Genomic DNA, 21,508 nt, shown 5'->3' with positions numbered 1-21,508 from the left:
ACATACCCTAGCTCGTTGACCGAAAGCGGTTAACGATCCGCTAGAACGTGGTTGATGCCGTTTAATTGATAAGATCATATCACATAGAAAATAATCTAATAAAAAAATTATAGTGTAAATTTCATAAAAAAATAGCATGAGGTTACAACTCAAGAAAAAATCCCACCAAGATCAAAGAGAATTCTTCTTCCCATAAGATTCAAGTTGGTACGACATTAAAATTATATATACAAGGATATCTATTATTGTGCTTTTCCTATCATACAAATCAAAGAAGCCCCTGTAGGAAAAAAAAACATGGTAGACACCAATGGCATAGCCGACTCTAGGATCCGATGTCTATGCTGGACATATTCCAAAGCAAGCACGTCGTCAAAGAAGAAAGAACAAGAAACTCCATATTAGCCACTAAAAGTTTGCCGATATGCGGCTTAAATGTTCCCTACCGCATATGTGATACCAAAACTTTGCGCTAGGCACACCTCTAACTACATATATACAGGGGACCCCTAGCTAGCGCACGAGCGCTGGAAGAAAAATGAGCGATCAGTTTCCAAACCAATTTGTGTTTCCATTTATGGCAAATTTTGGACTGTAGTGGAGGCAATTGAGGAAAGTTTTGCATGCATGTAGAAACAGACGAATTTGATGACGTAAGCGAGAATCTTTTCGAATTTGAAAATTCAAAACGTTTTATCTCACAAACGACAACTCCGATTTAAGATCTGTTTTCACCAATAAATCCGTCTCGACGAGATCTTCAAAACTAGCACCCATGTTAATATGTTTCGACAAACTTTTTTTCTGGCTAAAAGTTATCAACCCTCTCTATTTGAATAATCAACCCCTCCGTACTTTAGTGATCAACCTTAAATGTATAAAATTATCAACCTAGTGCAGGCTATTGAGGGAAAGTTCTGCATGCATGCACAAAAAGACGAATCTGCTGATGTCAGCGGAATCTTTTCAAAATTTAAAAATTCAAAATGTTTTAACTTTCAAACGACAACTTCAAATTAAGATTCGCTTTCACCAATAAATCCGACTCGACGAGATCTTCAAAACTAGCACCCATGTTGATATGTTTCGAGAAACTTTTTTTCGGGCTAAAAGTTATCAACCCTCTCTGTTTGAATAATCAACCTCGCCGTATTTAAGTGATCAACGGTGAATGTATAAAATTATCAACCTGGTGCAGCCTATTGAGGGAAAGTTCTGCATGCATGCACAAATAGACGAATCTGCTGATGTCGACGGAATGTTTCTCAAATTTGCAAATTCAAAACGTTTTATCTCACAAACGACAACTCTAAATTAAGATTCGCTTTCACCTATGAGTCGGTCTCGACGAGATCTTCAAAACTAGCACCCATGTTGATATGTTTCGAGAAATTTTTTTTCGGGCTAAAAGTTATCAACCCTCTATATCTGAATAATCAACCCCTCCGTATTTGAGTGATCAACGTTAAAAGTATAAAATTATCAACCTGGTGTAGGCTATTGAGGAAAAGTTCTGCATGCATGCACAAATAGACGAAATATGCTGATGTCAGCGGAATCTTTTCCAAATTTGTAAATTCAAAACGTTTTAACTTTCAAACGATAACTCCAAATTAAGATTCGCTTTCACCAATAAATCCGTCTCGACGAGATCTTCAAAACTAGCACCCATGTTGATATGTTTCGAGAAACTTTTTTTCGGGCTAAAAGTTATCAACCCTCTCTATCTGAATAATCAACCCCTCCGTACTTGAGTGATCAACGGTAAATGTATAAAATTATCAACCCCAAAAATTTAATTTTATTTGAAATAGTTTAGCGATTTTTTTTTTAGTTTAGAAGCTATCAACACGGTGTCCTGTTATTTATCAACAGTAAAAAAAATAACTACCAACCCTAAAAATCTAATTTTATTTCGAATGTTTTGGCGACTCTTTTTATTTTACAAGTTATCAACCCGGTGCCCCGTTATTTATCAATGGTAATTATAAATAACTACCAACCCTAAAAAGTATTCAATTTAGAATATTTTAGCGAACATTTTTTTATTTTACAAGCTATCAACCTGGTGCCTCGTTATTTATCAACGATAAATATAAATAAATAATAACCCTAAAAAGTATTTCATTTAGAATATTTTAGCGACTCTCTTTTAATTTAGAAGCTATCAACCCGGTGACCCGCTATTTATCAATGGTAAATATAAATAAATATCAACCCTAAAAATTTAATTTAATTTAAAATATGTAGCGACTCTTTTTTTGTTTACAAGTTATCAACCCGGTGCCCCGTTATTTATCAACGGTAAATATAAATACCTAGCAACCCTGAAAAGTAATTTTCATTTAGAATTTTTTTAGCAACTTTTGTTAGCTTACAACTTAAAACAGTACTTAATTTGAGTAGCAAGTGGTAGTTCATTTGAGTTACAAGTGGATCTTCCCACCCGTTATTTTCCCCCTTAAAACCACTGGCCCGAAAAAGGGAATTGCAAAAGGACCCCATTAAATATGAATTACGTACGGAAGAAAACCCAAAAGGGAATTGCAAAAAGAGAATTGAGAGTCTGCCTCGTGCTGAAGAAAAAGAGTGATATACTATGTGTATGAATGCAACAACTTATGAAAGAGTGCTGAAAAGTTGGGTCATTAAATGCAAATCCGTGAGATGCTCTGTGCATGTGCATGCATGCAGTGTGAACACTCTTAGCTGCATGCAACTTGCAAAGTAGTACTCCGTAATAGAAACTGTTAGTGTTAACACGTGTGAACGCAATTAAAACAGTACGTGATACAAAGGGAATTGTGTCGCGCTTTCGCGCGAGCGCTCCGCGCCAGCAGAAACCGAACGCTCGAGCGAGCGAGCGCCAGCGAGGGGATTCGATATATACACCATTTAGGCCCAGATCAATGTACTTAAAAAAACATATACACCATTTAGGCATTTACGTTTGATAGTTACAAAAATCAAAACTTACTCAATAAACAAACCAATGAATATTGAAGAGAAGTACAGTACAAGATTCTAATATTGAAAACCTTTGAGTTCATCTCTTCTCCACCATATGAATATGAATTTCACAAAAGATACTCCCTCCGTCACAGTTTATAAGGCACGCGCGTACCCCTAGATCGCAAATTTAACCTATATAATTTAAATTATATAATACAAAAATTATATCATTAGAAAATAGAACATCTGAACTTTCTAATGCTATAATTTTTATAACATATAACTAATGCTAACTTGATTAAATTTGCGACCTAGGAGTACGCGCGTGCCTTATAAACTGTGAGAGAGGGAGTATTATTTATGTCTTGTTGGATACATCTTGCATGATTCAGCTCAATCCTCATGGAAAAATTTAAGCCTCAAGGCATCTCTCTCTCTAGTAATCAATAATCAATGTGAAATTTCGTACTACTAGTACAACAATTAAATGCATCTCCTTACTTTTTCGCTTAATATAAATTTTAAAACCATGACATGTCGATCATGACATGTAGATCCTTTGTTTTTAAATTTCCCAAAGGAGAACACGTATATACCTTCTTCAGATGTATTTTATGAACCCAAGCTTCGAGAGACACACGTATACACTGCTGGTGGACACGACTACACGTCACTGCTGGTCCGGATAGACCCCTTGCCGACCACCGTGTCACTCTCACGCGCCACGTGTCCCGCTGACACGTCGGACCCACGCAGTAATTAGTCAACTAAACTCGACCTTTACAAGCCTCGACCTTTAATGATGCAGTGCAGCAGATGATTTTGAGCTCGACTGATCTCGCCGCCGGCGACAATTCTAGCCCATTCGCCGGAAGGCTCGTAGCCAGCCCGGCGGCGCGATGATCGTGTCGGCGCTGGCCACGGCGGTGGGCATCAACCTGGGCCTCACCGTGCTGCTCATCTCCGCCTTCTCGCTCCTGCGCCGCCGCCCGCCCTTCGTCTCCGTCTACTCCCCGCGCCGCCCCTACGCGCCGCTCCAGTCATGGATCGCCGCCGCCTGGCGCCTCTCCGAGGACGACATCCATGCCGCCGCGGGCCTCGACGGCGTCGTCTTCGTCCGCATCATCGTCTTCAGGTCCAGCACCGAAATCCCCCACATTTCCCCTTCCTCTTCTCCCCTCCATTCCTGCTCCTTCCCTTCGTTTTGGCTGCTGATGAATGGAGAGCGTGCTTTCGATGCTGCAGCATTAGGGTCTCCGCGGTGGCCGCCGTGCTGGGGGTCGGGGTGCTCCTGCCGGTCAACTTCATGGGGGACCAGCTCAGCCTCATCGACTTCGCCGACCTCTCCAACAAGTCGGTCGATCTCTTCAGCATCTCCAACGTCACGGACAAATCCAATAAGTAACATATTTTCAACTCCTCATGCTACTTTTTGTAATTTACTGCACCTCTTTTTTTAGTAGTTTTACATAATTTATTTGGCTACTCCATTGAACAGGTTAATTAAATGTTAGTACTCCGTAGCTAATTCTAGTTACTTTTGTAAATAAGTTCGTTATAATAGGGTGCTCAATATGTGAAATTGTTGAGGACTCACTTTTCTCCGAGGGCTTTTCTAGTGTTGATAAGCCTGGTGGTCAAACTCCATGTCATGTGATGTAGTAGTAACCTTTTTGTTTTCATTTTCGTCGTATTAGGCTTGTTTAATCAAAACCAGATAGCTGTTCCAGAGTTCAGATACTTGCTGCTATTCGTAACAGCCTATGTTGTTGTATAAGGTGCTGATCTGTAGATTGATAGAACATGTTACACCTCTGTTCAAGGAACAAAACAAAAGATGTCGTTATCAATATTCAGTACTTAAGAATTTGATTACAATGATGTGGAACAACTATCTTCATGGGGCATGCATGCTGTTGCATTCTCCATGGCTTCTTGCTGACGTACACCATTTGGTTGGAGTCTAGTTTCATATTTCTGTTTGAAATCATATTCCTTCCTGAGCTAGAAGTCCTGCTAATTACATGTGGTAACGTGGTTCACAGATTGTGGCTTCATTTTTCTGCGGTGTATATCATAACTGGAGTTGCATGCTACCTGCTGTATCATGTAAGTAATTTTAACCTTTTCCTCCCTTTATGTTACTTCCTTTTAATTTTACATTTGCTTTTCTATATTGGTAACCTGATTCTCTGTGTATCAGTGAATCAGTTGAACTGGATGCAGTATCTTTTTATAATTAATACATGTGTGTTGAATTTGGCATATATTTATTATGGCTTTGTTTGTGAAGTATTTTGGTGTTTGTTTGGTTTCACATCTCTATATAAGCAATATTTTATGTTTTTCCTTGGCAGGACTACAAATATATTGCTGGTAAGAGGCTCGAATATTTTATGACGTCAAAGCCACTACCCCAGCATTTCACAGTTCTTGTTCGAGCTATCCCTAGAACCGATGGTGGTTCTGTGAGTGAAGCTGTTGATAAGTTCTTCAAGCAGTACCATTCATCCACCTACTTGTCAGGCAATGTTGTTCATCAGACTGGCAAACTCCGCCGCCTTGTTGTAAGATACAGTTCTCTGATACGTTTGTATTGCATAATTTACGAATAGATACTCATGAATCCTCAATGATCTTAGTGAAACCAGTATGTGGGCTGTCTATTGACTTCTTACATGTCATATGGGTTGCTGAGGAAGATAGTTGCATGACAAATATTACCATGACTTTGTAAGACCTGTATTTTTCATCCCAGTGATGATCAACCTCTGCCTTCTGACTTTATTAGTAGTGTTTCATTGACTTTATTTTAAGTATGTCAACTCTATTTGAATTAGTATTTTTTACAAGATGATATATGTAGTACATTCATTATGCAATATTTGCACAGGTCAACTTTCTTGGACATAATTATTTTCACAAGTTTATTGTACACGCACTGTTCTTACTTCTGACAGCCAATGTGCTAACCCTTTTTTTGCATGGATTTATTATAAAAACTGTATATTGGATGGCATGTCTGTTCACTGAAGTGTTTTAGGAATATACAAAAATAAATTCAGGCCATGAAATTGTCACAGTTATGCTGATTACAACTATTGTTTCTTATCCTCATACTTCTAACCTTAACACAGTTTATTTTCACGTGAACAAAAGTATCCTCAACTCCCCTAGATCCATCTGAAAGTAATGGTACACTCGTTTGTTTGCTTTTCTAAACTTCATAAGGAATACTGCATTGTAGCTTCTTGAATGCAATCTCCTGTTTCGAGACTTCTGAGTGTTTGATTTCTGTCCAGAATGACACCGAGATTATCTGGAGAAAGCTAAAGAACCTAAAATATGCACCATATCAATCTCCTAGTGAAGAACCTCCAAAAAAGTTTCTTGGACTATTTGGGAGAAGTAATGTTCTTGGGAAATATCAGAAAAAGCTCGAAAACCTAGAGGAAAATGTTAGAATGGAACAATCAGAAACTACTAGGAGACAGGTACGTATATGTATATGCTTCTTTGGTCTTCGTCAAGTTAAGTATGATTGTGAATTTTTTTATCCTACTAGTTTGCCTTTTGTTAACATATTAATATTCACTTACTGTTTTAATCTTCAGGAAATTTCCGCTGCTTTTGTTTCATTCAAATCTCGATATGCTGCTGCAAATGCAATTTACATCAGACAGTCAGACAATCCAACTGAGTGGCAAACTGAGCATGCTCCTGATCCTCATGATGTTTATTGGCCTAACTTTTCTACAACATTCATGGAAAGATGGATATCCAAGTTTATAGTATTTGTAGCTTCAGTTCTCCTGATAATCGTGTTTCTCATAGTTGTGGCATTTATTCAAGGACTCACTTATATGGAACAACTCGAGGCATGGTTGCCCTTCCTGAAGAACATACTCGAAATGTTAGTTTCAGTTCATAGATTATATACGTTTTTCCTGTTGTTGTTTTATTATTATTGTTTGGAAAGAACTAGTCAGGCATGTATGCTCAGATGCTGAATCAAAGATGCTGGTGCTAGTCAGTCTTATTAGTCTGGACTTGTTTATCTAATGTATGGCACATCAGAATGGCTTTTTACGTGACCATTGTCTTCTTTGATCTTTCCAGAGCCATTATCAGCCAATTGGTTACTGGGTATCTTCCCAGTGTTATTCTTCAATTTGTTTCCTCATGTGTGCCCAAATTAATGAAGAAATTTTCGGCCATGCAAGGATTTGCTTCTGTCAGTGGGATCGAGAGAAGCGCTTGCAACAAAATGCTCCGGTTTACAATATGGACTGTGTTCTTTTCCAATATTCTTACTGGCACAGCCTATCGCCAACTCGATATATTCCTTGATCCAAAGGAAATACCTTCAAAGCTTGCGATTCTTGTACCTGCACAGGTAGGGCATTTGTTTTGTTGTTCTCTTCACCATGGCAAGTTTAGTAAATCGTTTGGTGTATACTACAAGAAAGTTACCACAGGTTGCTTCAGAAAACGTGTTTCCTTTTCTAAGCTTCATATAACATGGATAGTAAACCTTTCTGTTGGCATGCGTACTATACTTATGCAGTTATATTGATACTGTTCTGTCCTTTGTTTCTGAAATCAATACCTCTAATAAGAGTTTTCCAACTTAGCCTCTGTAAATGTTCTTTGTTGCCATCCTTCTTCTGTATTGCTGTGACTACTTGTCCACTTGAATAAAACCTGCTTAAACAATTTGCACCTGTCTCCTATGGTATTAGTCCCTGCCATAGCTTGTGCGTCGCTAAATAATGATTGGTTTCATGATTATTCTGCAGGCATCTTTCTTTATTGCATATGTGGTGACTTCGTGGACAACTATAACATCAGAAATCACTCAGACTTCTGCTCTTTTGTACCACTTATGGGAGAGCTGTGCAAAGTGTTGCAAGAGGGATGACCCAGAAACTCAATCGATGAAATACCATAGCGAAATTCCTAAGATTCTGTTGTTTGGACTTCTTGGGCTCACATACCTTATTGTAGCTCCACTTATTCTCCCATTTATATTGGTTTACTTCTGCCTTGGCTACTTCATATTTCGTAATCAGGTGAAAACACAATAGATTATTACTCGTTCTTTTAAGCTTCCTGTTGATGCTACACATGGTAGTGTGATCTCCTTGTGCATGAAGGATGAAATTTGGAGGCTAATATCTAGGTCTTTCCAAATTTTGGGCAGTGAACTTCCAATTTGAGAAAGTTCAGATAGATATTTCTTGAATTTGGCCACCTGTTGGTTGGTTCATTGCTGTTGCCATTAATATCTAGATAAAATCAAGCTGCTGTGGTGTTAAGGCACATAATACTAGACTTGTTTTCTTTTAATATGTGTTCGACATAACCAAAGAGTTACTTTCTGTGATAAATTAGACCATCTAGTGGTGGAATTTAATAAGACCCTTCCTGAAAAACATGGAACCCTGATGTGTCTTGAAACTATGTAAACTAGTTTATATTATTGTGAAAAATAAAGGTTGTTCATGTGTAAGTATTCATTCTTAGTTGATTGAACAATACTTCAATACTCTGGGAAGCTGACAGTAGTATATCAGGTGGTATACCTGTTCTGAGGAGTGTGACTGTACCATACAATTATTTTGCAGTGCTGAAATAGCTTAGTGGAAGACACATATTCCACATGTAATTGTCTTTTCCTGCTGGCTAAGTTTGTCTGAAGTGGTGAAATACTTTATTTGCTCCAGCTTTATAAACTTGATGGTACAATTTGCATGTGCTTACCTTTATTGTTCATTAGTTACTATCTGCAGTCTGTAACTTTGCCACTACAAATGCAGCTTTGTAATGTATATGCACCCAAGTATGATACCGGTGGAAGATTTTGGCCCATTGTACACAATGCGAACATATTCTCTCTTGTGCTGATGCATTTGATTTCAATTGGAGTACTTGGAATAAAGAATTTTCCAATTGGTGCAAGCCTGCTGGTGCCTCTACCGTTCCTCACACTTCTGTTCAATTCGTACTGTGGAAACCGGTTTTTTCCCATCTTCGAAGCATACTCTACTGAGGTACATTTTCTGCTAGCTTCTCTCTTGCTGTACATGTGTCGTAAGACATTCTATTTTTTGCATCTGTTTTTCCTTAGCAGCAACAGCAACTCCTTTCTCATTCTGATTCTCTGGATATCAATTCTGTGACATATAAACTCTTCATGTTTCACTGTTGTTCATGCAGTCACTGGTAAACAAAGATAAACAAGAAGAAAGCAAACCAGAGATGTCAGAGTTCTTCAGGAGTCTTGAAACAGCATACACTGACCCGGCATTGAAGCCTATCCAACGATCTTCAGGCTACGACTACGACGAACGTACGGCACCACTCTTGTCTTCCATCTAGACACAGACAAGTGATAGGTGCGCTCTGTCTCCCACGGTGTGATGTTTTGTTTGATTTTGATGGTCATGTACATAACAGTACAGGTGTGCTCCTTCTTGTGTTGTTAGTAAAGCAGAACTTAGAAGTTAGAACATAAACCACTGTATTCTATTTGTTGTACATTTTCACACGAGGAGTTTGTTCCTATTTTTTGTATCAGATTTTGTGCTCACTTTTCTAATATGAACAATACATTTTTTTACATTGGGATGGCATACGCAAACTTATGAACCGGCCGACGATGCAAGTTGCGGGACTTGACGGTTCCGTGCAACCTGCTCTTTCTTCTAACTTTGTGTTTATATGGATGTTGTGTTACTCCATATGATTGGTGGATGATAAGATTGTTTGCCACTTGGAGTAGTGTTAGCAGGAGCAAGCTAGTTTTTCTGAACATTGGACGTCGAAGGTTGAGTTTTTCTAAGCGCAGAAGTCTGCAATCGTGTGGAATCGATCATGACGTGATATTTTACTCCTATATTCGTGACCCAGTTATATGCTTAGGTCATTTGACAATCTCATACTCGGATACTCACATTCATACACTGGCGTTGATCAGAACTATACTGGTTTGCTCAGCCTAGTTAAGTGCTCCTTTGTTTTCCCCTTCTTGTCTTTATGTGTCTCTCAAATGCACCAGAGTGTACTACCTAACAAAGATTTGCCTGCGTCAGTTGAACGAATATATGATCACAACCGGTGCCAAAATAACCCCATAAAAATAATCCAGGCTAAACGAAGATGCTGAAGGTATCATTCGTTTGTATGTCTCGATTGCTGACGGATTCAATGGAGTTTTCTCGTGTTGCAACTATTATGATTCCTTTACAAGTGACTAGTTTATTGCTTGGCTGAACCCCCAAAAGTAATTACTTGATTGGTTGCCACTTGGGGAGATTACAGAGGTCGTATTCTGCTTATCAATCCATGGGTAATCTTGTGCCATTTGGCTCCCCTGTTATCTGTTAACAGTATAAAATTGTGAAGCACCTCTGGTACTTTTCTCTCTTCGCGGTGGAGGGCACTTGTAATCTTAGTGGGGTAAGCAGGAGTCGTGTGAAATAGTCACTGTGTCATGGCTGCAATGTCGCGCCATTTGTCGTGCTCATAAGTGTGAAGATCCTAATGCCTCGTGACACTAAAAAATTATATGCTATGTACCAAGTCATTGTCATATATTTATGTATGCATGAGCTCACATATTTTCGGTAGCAGGGCATGGAAAGGCACTGTGATGTGAATGTGACATAGTGATATATATTGCCGAAATTAATGCATGGTGTTGTCATATTAGAAATTTTTCTTACCTTATGCTTTATTGGCCAAGACATATGATACTTGCAATTGCAAGCTTGATCCTGTCACACCTTCAGATCATCACTAAATAGACTTGACAAGCATCTTCCTTCTGAAGAAGAAAGGAAGATCGCCAGCTAAAAAGGCTAAGAAGATTAGGTCAAGCGGTCAACAGCATCATCAACAGGATCGCAAGATAGAGTTAGTTAGAAGTTTCTAAGAGGTCCCACAAGGAACGATCCAACGTTGAAGGAAGATAAATGACTTGCAACTTGGAAGGTCAATTGACATACAAACTCAGAAGATAGAAGTTATGTTGACCTTTTTTTTTCCTTTCAGGAGATCCACTTTTACAAAGGACCATAATCTACCTGACCAGAGGTTTTACCTGTAGTGGAGTCACCTCTCACGTCTTCTCCCTCTCGTGTTGCTCCCTCTAGGCGACCGAGAGGGAACCCTAACCCCTCCCCGGTGCCAGCACCCATCCCCTCCTCCTCCTCCCTCGCCGCCGCCATAGGGCATGGCTGGCGACGGCGACGAGATCCTCTTCGTCCTCTCGTCCATGATCTTGGCGGGGGTTGGCGTCTTAGGGCTGGGCGTGGCATGGATCCAAGCATCACGCGGAGCGGCTATGGCCGCGACGCAGCGGAAAGTGGATGTGGTGCGACAAATTTTCTCGCAGATCGCCATCGGCGGGATGCGGTGATCGGGTGGTGCTTGGGGGCGTCTCGTGAGTTCTTGAATGCATCATTGAGGTTTTTTCCTTTGCCAAAGCCGGTTATGGCGACGTCTCGTGCGTTCTTGAATGCATAATTGAGGTGAAGCTCCCAACTCCTTCTGCTACCCTCTGAGGGAAAGCCCAGATCCATGGATCAGATTATGGCGGCGTTCCTACGTCGTTCTCCCCTTGGGGACATCAATCTTGGAGGTGTGCATCGCAACGAGGGACCAATGGATGGGTTCTTGGTGGAGTGGTGTTCTTTCTAGCACTTCAAAGACGATGAGGCTTGGCAGCGTGGTGCAGCGGGGTGTTGACAGTGGATGTGTGATGTTGCACATGCGCAGGGGGTAGCGATGTCTGCTGTTGTGATAGCATCGACAGAAGGTCTCACAAGGTCAATGTGGAGATCCTGGTTTTCAGGCACATAGACAAGGAGGGAAGAACGCTAGTCATCAGAACCCTACTTTCTCACCGTTTTAGTCAAATCCGCCCGTCATCAAGTTTACAACACTAATTCAGTATGTTTTGCCCCCCCCCCCCCCCGCTCAACATGCGAAGCTGGCTCCGTCCCTCCTGGTTTTGAAGATGGCTTTGCGAAAGATGGTGGTGGCGGCTTATGCATTGTGTGCATGAGGTGCATACTAAGAGTCTGCTGGGCCGGTGAGCCGATTTTAGATAATGCGCGTTGGTGGGAGGTCGAGGCATATGTCCCTGATCATTAGCACCCCCTTCATCAAGGATGTAGGTGTAGCGATTCTTATCATCAAGAAGATGGCTTCTGATATTTTGATGTATTTTCTTGTAAGCCTTCAATGAATAAATGAATAAAAAAGTTGTGTGTATCATTTTGATGCAGAGGCTGGGGGTACACCCTCCATTTAGGAGAAAGACCTAGATTGACTAGTGAGAGTAACATAGACTGGTGCATGCATATGAAGAAATAATCTGGATACTGAATCACAAATCTGGAGATAATTTCATGGTACAGAAGAATTTCATCAAGGATTACCTACAAACTCCTGCAAAGAATGAGATAGGCATTGCTAAGTTCCAAACATCATGAGCTACTTTGCATACCCACAAGTGCTTGTTTACCTGGGTTGATTTCTCACATGCTTGAAACATGGTCTGGGAGGCTCTTTTGTTGCATGCAGACTCAGAGCCACGTTATGCATATTTTGGCTTCCCGTATTTCCTTCCCTTCCATGAGAGCAAAAAGGTAAGCTCAATGTTTGGTTGCATCAGTGTGCTCCCATGATGCAAAGTGTGCATGTTTGGTTGTGTGCATGGTGATGGTTGTTCTGACCTCTTTTGACATTGTGAACTTACCTACTATTTGGTCTACCTCACAACACTCGCAGAAAATTGTAACCATTTTGTCTATAATCATTGAAATATAGAATTTTACATCATGAGAGTTGTGTGGAACAATAAGTTGAAGTTAGGGGTTAAATTAATTTTTGAACCATCAAACATTTTGTGATAAATTTGAAAAATGATAGTTTCAAACTCTAAACATAGACACAAAATTGAAGAGTTACAGTTAACACAACCCAAAATTGATGAGCAGAATGGAATTACATGGTAAATATACATCTTTTTTTGTAGAGCTCATTATGAACCGATGGACTTACAATAGAATGATGAGTAAGAGAGACTAGGACGATAAAGGATAGAGTGGCACGAGGTAGTTGACGGTGCGACAAAGAACCGGAACAAAAGTTGAGGTGTCTGCACAAAATCCATAGGGTCTTACCGGGGATAACCATATCTGCGACTACACGATACAAGCATAGGGTAAATCATCCCATGCATCCAGTTAGGCTGTTGTGTTGTACCATTCCCTTAAATAAGTAGCAACCACATGTGTGCATGAGAACGAGTTCAACACCTACTCTATGTCCTTGACCATCTCCTTCAGTGGTTGTTTTGATAACAAGATTTTGCACAAGAGTTGATAGAGAAGGAAGGAATCCGTGCAGGTTTGTCATAGAAATGGTGGAGGTCGTCGGTGACACGGAAATTGAACAGTAATGCTCGGTGATGAAGAAGGGAGACATTGTGATATGGGAGTGCCACTACAACACAAACTTCTTATGGAGACACTTCTATAGAGGCACTTTATGATTTCCCTCTATCAAATTGTTAAATAATCATATAGAGGCAGATTCCTTGATGTAGAGACACTTCTTTTAGACGCCATCTAAATGTCTTAACTATAAAACACTAGTTGAGATATTTTTATACATGATTATCAAATGTGTGTTTAAAGACATTCTATCAGACACTTAATAAATTGACGAAAGAAATCATATAGAGTCATTTTTTAAGACATTTCCTAAAGTGACCTCATATTGTAGCTAGAGACACGGTTTAAGACACTATTTATATTCTGTAGAGGCATTTTATATAGTTTTGAGGCATTGAATGTAGTAGTGATAAGATTTTCTCAAGGGGTATTAGCAAGATGTTGTGTGAGTTTAAGTGGTTAGATGATTATAAAATTTTCCTTAAGATCTAGAAGTTCAAAGATTGTTTCCAACGTTTCATAATTGTTTTTCTATGCTGGAGAATGATAACATAACGAAATGTCTATATTAATGTCTTATAGAATACATGAACAATGTGTAGGACAAAATACCTTATCAGATGTAAAGACATTCTGAAAGTGTCCTTTACCGCTAGAGACACTGACTATAGTGACACTTATGTGATACTGAAACACGAGGTATTTTTGCAAGAAGCTAGTTAAGTGACTCATGGGAAAACCACCTCAATCTCAGCCTTTGATACCAGATCAGACGGTTTTGGTGGCACAAGTGCACGCTAATTATCACCACCAACGGGCTCTCTTATACGAGCTAAATGAAAACAACTTTGAGTATTTGTAGTTCATCAATATTTTTGTGATTTAGCTAATTCAGTGGTGCACTGGTAACTTGAGGCCCCATCTATAACCCACCTTCTATGGTGCACTAGCTTAGGTGCGCCACTGCTATATACCAGTGGGGCACTGCTAGCAATATTAGGGCTTGCTGTTTTTCTAGTAGTGTGAAGTTAAGTGCAGTTTTCTTATCTCTAATTCAACTTCCATCTAACATACATAGAGGGTTAAATTCACCTTCTCCTTAACAATGTTTTGAAATTAGCTTCTTCGTACAAGAGAATGGACTTTAAAAAAAAATACCTTTTTTGAATCTATGAAAATTTCATTTCAGATATGTTATTTTTTTTAAATGTTGTGGTATATACAATATTGAATCTACAAGTATGTAAATTATCAGAATGAAATATGTTGTATTTTGGGTTCATAAAAAATATCAAATATTTATTTCATCATTGGTGATAATGAAGAGTACACTTAAATCTAGATTTCGTCATTTTTTTGAGATTTTGTCATTTTTACTCATGAAAAAAATATAATTTATTTTAATCTAAAAATTTACACACTGATAGATTACAACATTCTCTAGGTCTATGTATTTTTTAAAAAAAATCTAAAACTTCAAATCAAAAAATTTGATGTTTGAAGAATTAAAGAAAAACAAAACCGGGCTATATGTAGCCGGGGCTACATTTGAGGTTTTCGCTTCGTACAAGTGCAATTCACTACCTTTAAATGCGGGACTTGGTATTTTAGCTCATAGGTCAAAATGCACCTATTATAAAAAATATATTTTAGGATGCCAAAAAAACTGAAATATTCTAGTTGTACATTCAGACATACTATGTTAGCATACAAAATTTTATGGAGGAAAGACAGTTTTCTGGGTTGTGGCAAAAAAGACAAATAAATGTCTCGTGAGAAACCATTTTGGGGCACCAAAACTTGTCTTTATTGTGTAAGTTACAAAAAATGTCATTCTTTCCCGAGACTTTGTGTTCAGACATAATATGTGCAGATCTACACCTAGAATTTGTTTTCAATTTTTTTTTGACATTCTAAAGTATGCTTTTTAGATAATAATGGGTGCATTTACACCTATGAGCTAAAATGGATTTCCGCTAAATGTTTTAATAATGTATTATCTAGTAGACAAGTTTGACTTATGGATATCTAAGGAAGACTCATACTAGTATACAACATTAATTGCTATGCAATTATTGATGACTTGCTATGTAACTATAAACTTTAATTGGTATACAATAACACATTAATTGATATATATATATATATATATATATATATATATATATATAGAATTGTATACATTAATTACTCTACCGATATAATACCATATGCTTTGCATATAATTTAATTATATCCAACTATAGTATCATACTATACGAAAACCATTAATATTTTCCAAAAATAAGTAATTTGTATCACGGTGATATGTGCAATTAATTCTACCACCGGTGGTGCCAGTGATCAAGCAATTTATTTATAGTTGTCTGCAGTACAATATATCCACCCATCAACACAATCATCTCCTCCTCCATAGATCTCAAGTTTCAGATAACCTATCAGTTGATCCATTGCTGGATAACAATAGCCCTAACAACCATGAAAACCATTCTCCTAATTGTAGCCACTGCCACTATCATCTATGCCACTGCTACACCCGCAACAGCAATTCCTGGTGGATGGTCAAAAATAGGGAACGTCGCCAACCCACACATCCAAGAACTTGGGAAGTGGGCAGTATTGGAGGACAACAAAGTGGGAGAAGACAATCTTACATTTCAGAAGGTTGTGAGTGGTGAGCAGCAGATCGTTAATGGCGTAAACTATCGCCTAGTCATCGACGCTCTGCAACTCGATGGATCACATGGCACATACAAAGCAGAGTTGTTCGAGGAGAACTCGGGTAACCCGAATACGCGGAAGCTCATATCTTTCATCCCAGCTAACTAAGAGATGCTTGGCGGATGATATTTAGACTAGATATATTGCTTTGAGTGTAATAAGAAATATTGAGAAATTTATATGGTGTTTTCTATCTATTTTATATGCATTTTTTCCTAGACTTGGAGATACTTTTAAAATTAATAGATATAATAAACTCCTATCTTGTCCTTTTTTATTGTGGCAAAAATGGGAGGGTTGGTGTTACTTCACAAGATGGTGGCGGTCCTCATTGCTTCACCTTGTTAGCTGTGGAACCGTCCAGCTTGGCCATGAAGTGAGAGAGACCTTGCGTGGCCTTTCATTTAAAGACAACAGTTGTTTCTTCATTAAATTTTTTTGTGTTGAAATGCGTCATTATGTACGCTCAGTACTTAGTTATTTGTATCAGTTTGATCCATGCTGGATCATCGGACAAGACGTCCAGGGACCTGCATCCATAATACAATTTGGTGTTATATTCTCATAATATAATATACTATGTATAAAAGCCATTGCATTTTGCCACAACCACAGCCACCTAGGCACGCATGACCAATGCATGTGAATAGTGCTTCGCTTTGCATTTTTAAGACAATTTTAGACTGTTTTAAAATTTTCGACAGTAATTTCTAAAGTTTCCAATAGTATTATTCGCAATAGTTTATCACTGGAAATATTCAATTTCTGCAGTAATTATTCGAATCAACCATTTAGCGGTAATTTCCGGCGAGGCGGTAACTACCTACATCTTCTGTCTCCATTTCTTTAAACACTTTTAAAAAAATTGACAGTAACTTTTTAAAGTTTATTTTTTCACAGTAGTTTGTTGGTACAAATGTTTAGCTCCCACGGTAATTTGTCGTGTTGACTATTTAGTACTAATTTTTGCGATGTGGTAACTACCAACCATAGCCAGCCGGGCATTGTTCACGTGCATAAACAGTTCACCTGAACGGTGCTCTGGTCAGCATTTTTTATTTGAATTTTTTGGATAGTTTTCTATTTTTAAAAATAATTTTAAAGTTTCTGATAGTAATTTTCAAACTAGCTTGTCACTAGAAATATTCAGCTTATGCATTAATTTGTCGCGTTAATTATTTAATAGTAAATTTTCACAAAGTAACTACATATATCTCCCATGTCAAAAAAAAATTACATATATCTCCTGTCTTAATTTTTGTTTGACTGTATTAGGATTTTTTTTTATTCCAACAGTAATTTTTTTGAATTCTCCGATAGTAATATTTCATAATAGTTCGTCGGTACAAATGTGCGAACTTCCGTAGTAATTTGTAGGGTTAATTACTTAGCAGTAATTTTTTTGAGGCGTTAACTACCTATATTTTAATTATTTGAGAGCGCATATTCCAGCGACATGAATTTCTCAACTGAGCACAAGCGTAGTGATTTCAACCTCGACCCTAGCATAATTTTTGGTGAGACGATAACCACCGATATTTTTCCTAAAAGTAACTTCTCGGTAGAAGTCTTCAACATCAACAATAATTTGCCGATGTCAACTATAAAATGAGTCGTTGACTACCTAATAGTAATAATTTTAGGCCGCATATTTTCGTTACCTTAAATTTATAGCGGCGTACATGCATGGTAAATTTTATACAAATCTTTAAGCTGAACATTTGCTTAGGACAGTAATTACCCGTCGGTAATTCTTCAATAGAGAATTTTTTTTCACCGTTAATTCCAACAAAAGTTCACCATCTGTAGCCTTTTGTAGCCAACGAAAATACTATTTTCTTCTTTCAAGTATCTCAGAAAAAAACTTACTTCATCGTATATTACATCTTTCAGCTGGTGTGCCATATTGTGTAGTGCTACTGACGTACTATCCTCTTTTCCCCATCACCGTACGATCATCCGGTGTTTTTTTGTCCATACTACCCTTCCGTTTCTGCCTCTTCTTTCCACAATTGAGATTCCTATTAAGGAACAATATCTTGCACGTCCCATTTTTGCGAGGAAATTGCTCTACTTTTTCAGCAATATCTATGGGCGCTCGAAAAAGAACTCTGAACCATGACACTACATTACAACTTTTATGTTTCTTGATCAATGCTTACACACCAACACTTCTGTAATACTTCAAATAACCCATATATTATAGTACTTCTAAAATACTTTAACGACTGCTAAAGACACGACGTGTCACGGGGCATACTTTCTGGAACATATTTAAGTTTGATAATCTCTACTGATAAATGCATGATAAGTTGTGGAGTCTGGAGTCTAGACCACCAAACAACTAAGACTAGTCACAATACATAGTATCATATAAAAGTATCATGTGTATGATACTACTACATGTTACTATGTCCACAATGCATGGTATCATATACTATTTATCATAATTTTCTCATATTAATTGATTTGTAGAATCTCAATGCAGATCTATGTACAAGATGTATTTAACATTAAATTTTCTAGTGCTACGTGCTATGATACGGTATCTACCTATGATACTATAATCCTCTTTCCCATCTTTAATTTCACTGCCACATTAGCTTTTTTGCATGCATGAGATGCCTGATACTACCTATGATACTCATATATATTATGGGTAGTCTAAAAGACCCTCCTGCGCGCATACTTCTGTCCCACACTTTGAATCAGACAAAAAATAATTATAAGTATGGACAATGCTTCTTTGCACGAAGGGCCATATGTTCCTGATTTTCTAAATGCGTTTAAAACGCATTAAAAATCAAAAATCCAAAAAGGTCGCACGTACATTTCCATGTTCTATGAGCTCACAAAGTTGTTTCACAAAAAGCTGATATGTTTTGTATCATATTTTAAAATACAAAAATCGAGACATTTCTTTATCCTTTTTACACATGATACAAGAAATTCAATTTTCTGTGAAACTTGGTGTGCGCATATAGAATATCGATATGTATGCGCATTTTTTTTTGATTGGATTTATTTTTTGACAATTTAAAATGTTTTTTTCATTCGCATGAGCATATGCACATTTGATCAAAAGAGCATGTAAACATCTATTAATTAGTTCACGTCTTTCAATCAAATTTTGGAATTAGAATATTGTATCAACATTTTAAATAATTTACTTCAATCTGTTTTCAAGATTTTGTTAATATAAAACCATATTTAATATTTCAGCTGTTAAATTTTTTTCTAGGTATTTCAGAGGTTTGATAAATTCAAAAACCATAGCATTCCAATATACCAATTTAATTGGAAAAGTAAAATTACGTGATACAAATTTTTAGATATGTTAAAATATTGCTTCTAGGAAATTTAGATATACCAATTCACAGTAACCATGCATGTCTTTGCTGAGAATTTTGTGACACTTATTCCAGGAAAATTTATTTGGTGGTTTCATGATTTTCGTGAAAAAACAAACTTTAAATATAAGAAATACAAAATAATGATAAGCATTCTTGGGGAAACATTTATTAGTTCCACAATTTTTGTTCTGCTAATTATATGTATTTTGAAAAAAAAACATTCGATGAACATCACGATATTTCATAACACTAAAAGCACATATTAATGGATCATGAACAAATGATTGCACGACAACTAAATTCATTCATTAAAAGTACCTAGAAAATTTGTTTAACCAAATTTTATAATATTTGGATCAAGTTCGATTGTCACTAATTATCATCTTACTCTTTAGCAGTGCAGTCCATGGGGCATTAGTATCTTCACTATTTGAGCAGGACGTACAAATGGAACAACATTGTAGCCATGGTGGCACAAGGCTAAGAACAGGGTAACTGTACCCTGCATTATTTTCAAAAATACCGGTGACAACATCGAAAGTGGCTATGCCGCCGATTTTACATGTGGCTTGGGAAATATTTTCCAAGCCACCGACATGATGGCTCCTATAAGTTATTTTCTATTAGTGTCCCATTGTTTGTTAATATAATATTGTAGAGCACCTCCCCTACTACCTTTTTTCTTTTTGTGGTGAGGGCACTTCTAGTCTTAATTGGGCCATTGGGGTAAGGGGAACTCGTATGAAATAGTCATTGTGCCACCAGGTCTACACTGTTGTGCCATTTGTACGTCCTGCTCAAAAGAGTGCGGGTGATATGTTCTTCTCGAGAAAGGTTAAGTATTAACAAATCATATGCTTTGTACCAAGTCAATATCATTTTGTACTTAGGGCATCTCCAGCAGTCCCGACGCATTTCAGACGCTAAAAATGACCACGCGCATCCTTTTGTGTCGGGCCGCGGATGCGAAAATGGTCGTCGTGCCACCACTGTCCGTTTGTGTTTGCGGCTGTCCCAGCGGCCTGACGCATTCTGTCCGGTGAGGCTGGTTTAGGGTTATTTGCACCGAAAATGTGCAACATATAAAACAAATTAGCCATAAAAACAATAAAAAAGAGATTCTAAATACTATATGATTACAACCAATATCCTATGAATCCGGCTGTTTCGTGTATCCATGCATCCGAATGGTTTGTGGCGTCGGATCTAAATTCTGCGTGGCTGCTCAGCACTATGCAATTTTGCAACAAAACGCCCGCCTCTAGCCTGTTGTTATGCAAATTAACCCTGTAACACATTGAAACCTCACAACCTGAATCACTTCAGAACCCCCGCGTGCGGTGGCAACGGCGGCGACGAGCTCAGCACCGAGTCTGCGGCATGCGCCCCTAAAGAAAATCCATCGGCTTCCGCCGTCGCCGGAACAGAGATTCCCTTCGATGGCCCCGACATGATCTCCCGTGCTGTATCCAGGCCTGTGGGCTGTGGCTGTGGCCGCCTCCGCGCCGATCCTCCTCTCACCGGTCACTGATGCCGAGGCCGCCGGCTTTCGCAGCCAACACACCATCGGCACGCTCGTTCTGTGGGCGTCCCTGCGATCTACTCTTGAAGACGCCCACCTGGTGCAGAGCTGCAGACATGGCGTATTTTATTGCGGATTGCAGAGCTCATCGCCACCACCGTTGGGAGAACTACCTCGCGTGTTTTTTAGGGATAGGACAAAGGGGGTGACCGGGTGTGACCTGATTCAGGTTGAAGCGTTTTGATGTTTAGGGCTTACTTTGCAAAATATTTGGCTGGACGCGGGCGGTTAGGTGTAAAACTACATGGGATTGAGACCACACGCACGATTTAGATCGGATGGTAGAAAAACTTCAGATGCAGGAGTGCACGAACGAGACGGATTCATAGGATACGACGCCTAAATAAGAAAGTCTACATGCATCAAGCACAAAATACATAGAGTATACTCGACAATTAACAAATAAAAGTAGATGTCATTGGCTACTCAACCAT

General features: G+C 38.4%; 1 protein-coding gene across 1 annotated transcript; it reads left to right on the top strand.

Moving 5' to 3' along the window:
* Window positions 1–3,816: 3,816 nt before the first annotated feature.
* Window positions 3,817–9,574, top strand: LOC124652066 (CSC1-like protein HYP1). Its single transcript, XM_047191084.1, has 10 exons — window positions 3,817–4,087; window positions 4,198–4,353; window positions 4,998–5,061; window positions 5,310–5,519; window positions 6,255–6,446; window positions 6,567–6,865; window positions 7,072–7,348; window positions 7,752–8,024; window positions 8,772–9,005; window positions 9,172–9,574. Exons 1-10 carry the CDS (start codon window positions 3,852–3,854, stop codon window positions 9,331–9,333), a joined length of 2,103 nt encoding a protein of 700 aa, XP_047047040.1. The 5' UTR covers window positions 3,817–3,851; the 3' UTR covers window positions 9,334–9,574.
* Window positions 9,575–21,508: the final 11,934 nt, after the last annotated feature.

The sequence above is a fragment of the Lolium rigidum genome, chromosome 5 (genome assembly GCF_022539505.1).
Source record: "Lolium rigidum isolate FL_2022 chromosome 5, APGP_CSIRO_Lrig_0.1, whole genome shotgun sequence".
Lineage (NCBI taxonomy): Eukaryota > Viridiplantae > Streptophyta > Magnoliopsida > Poales > Poaceae > Lolium > Lolium rigidum.
Note: the sequence above shows the minus strand (reverse complement) of the source record. Positions and strands in the feature narration are given on the sequence as shown.

Excerpts from the sequence above, each read along its gene's own strand:
- LOC124652066 (XM_047191084.1), top strand. The coding sequence starts at position 3,852 with ATGATCGTGTCGGCGCTGGCCACGGCGGTGGGCATCAACCTGGGCCTC. Across the intron at positions 6,866-7,071 it reads CTGAAGAACATACTCGAAAT|AGCCATTATCAGCCAATTGG; the intron begins GTTAGTTTCAGT and ends TGATCTTTCCAG. Across the intron at positions 9,006-9,171 it reads TCGAAGCATACTCTACTGAG|TCACTGGTAAACAAAGATAA; the intron begins GTACATTTTCTG and ends TTGTTCATGCAG.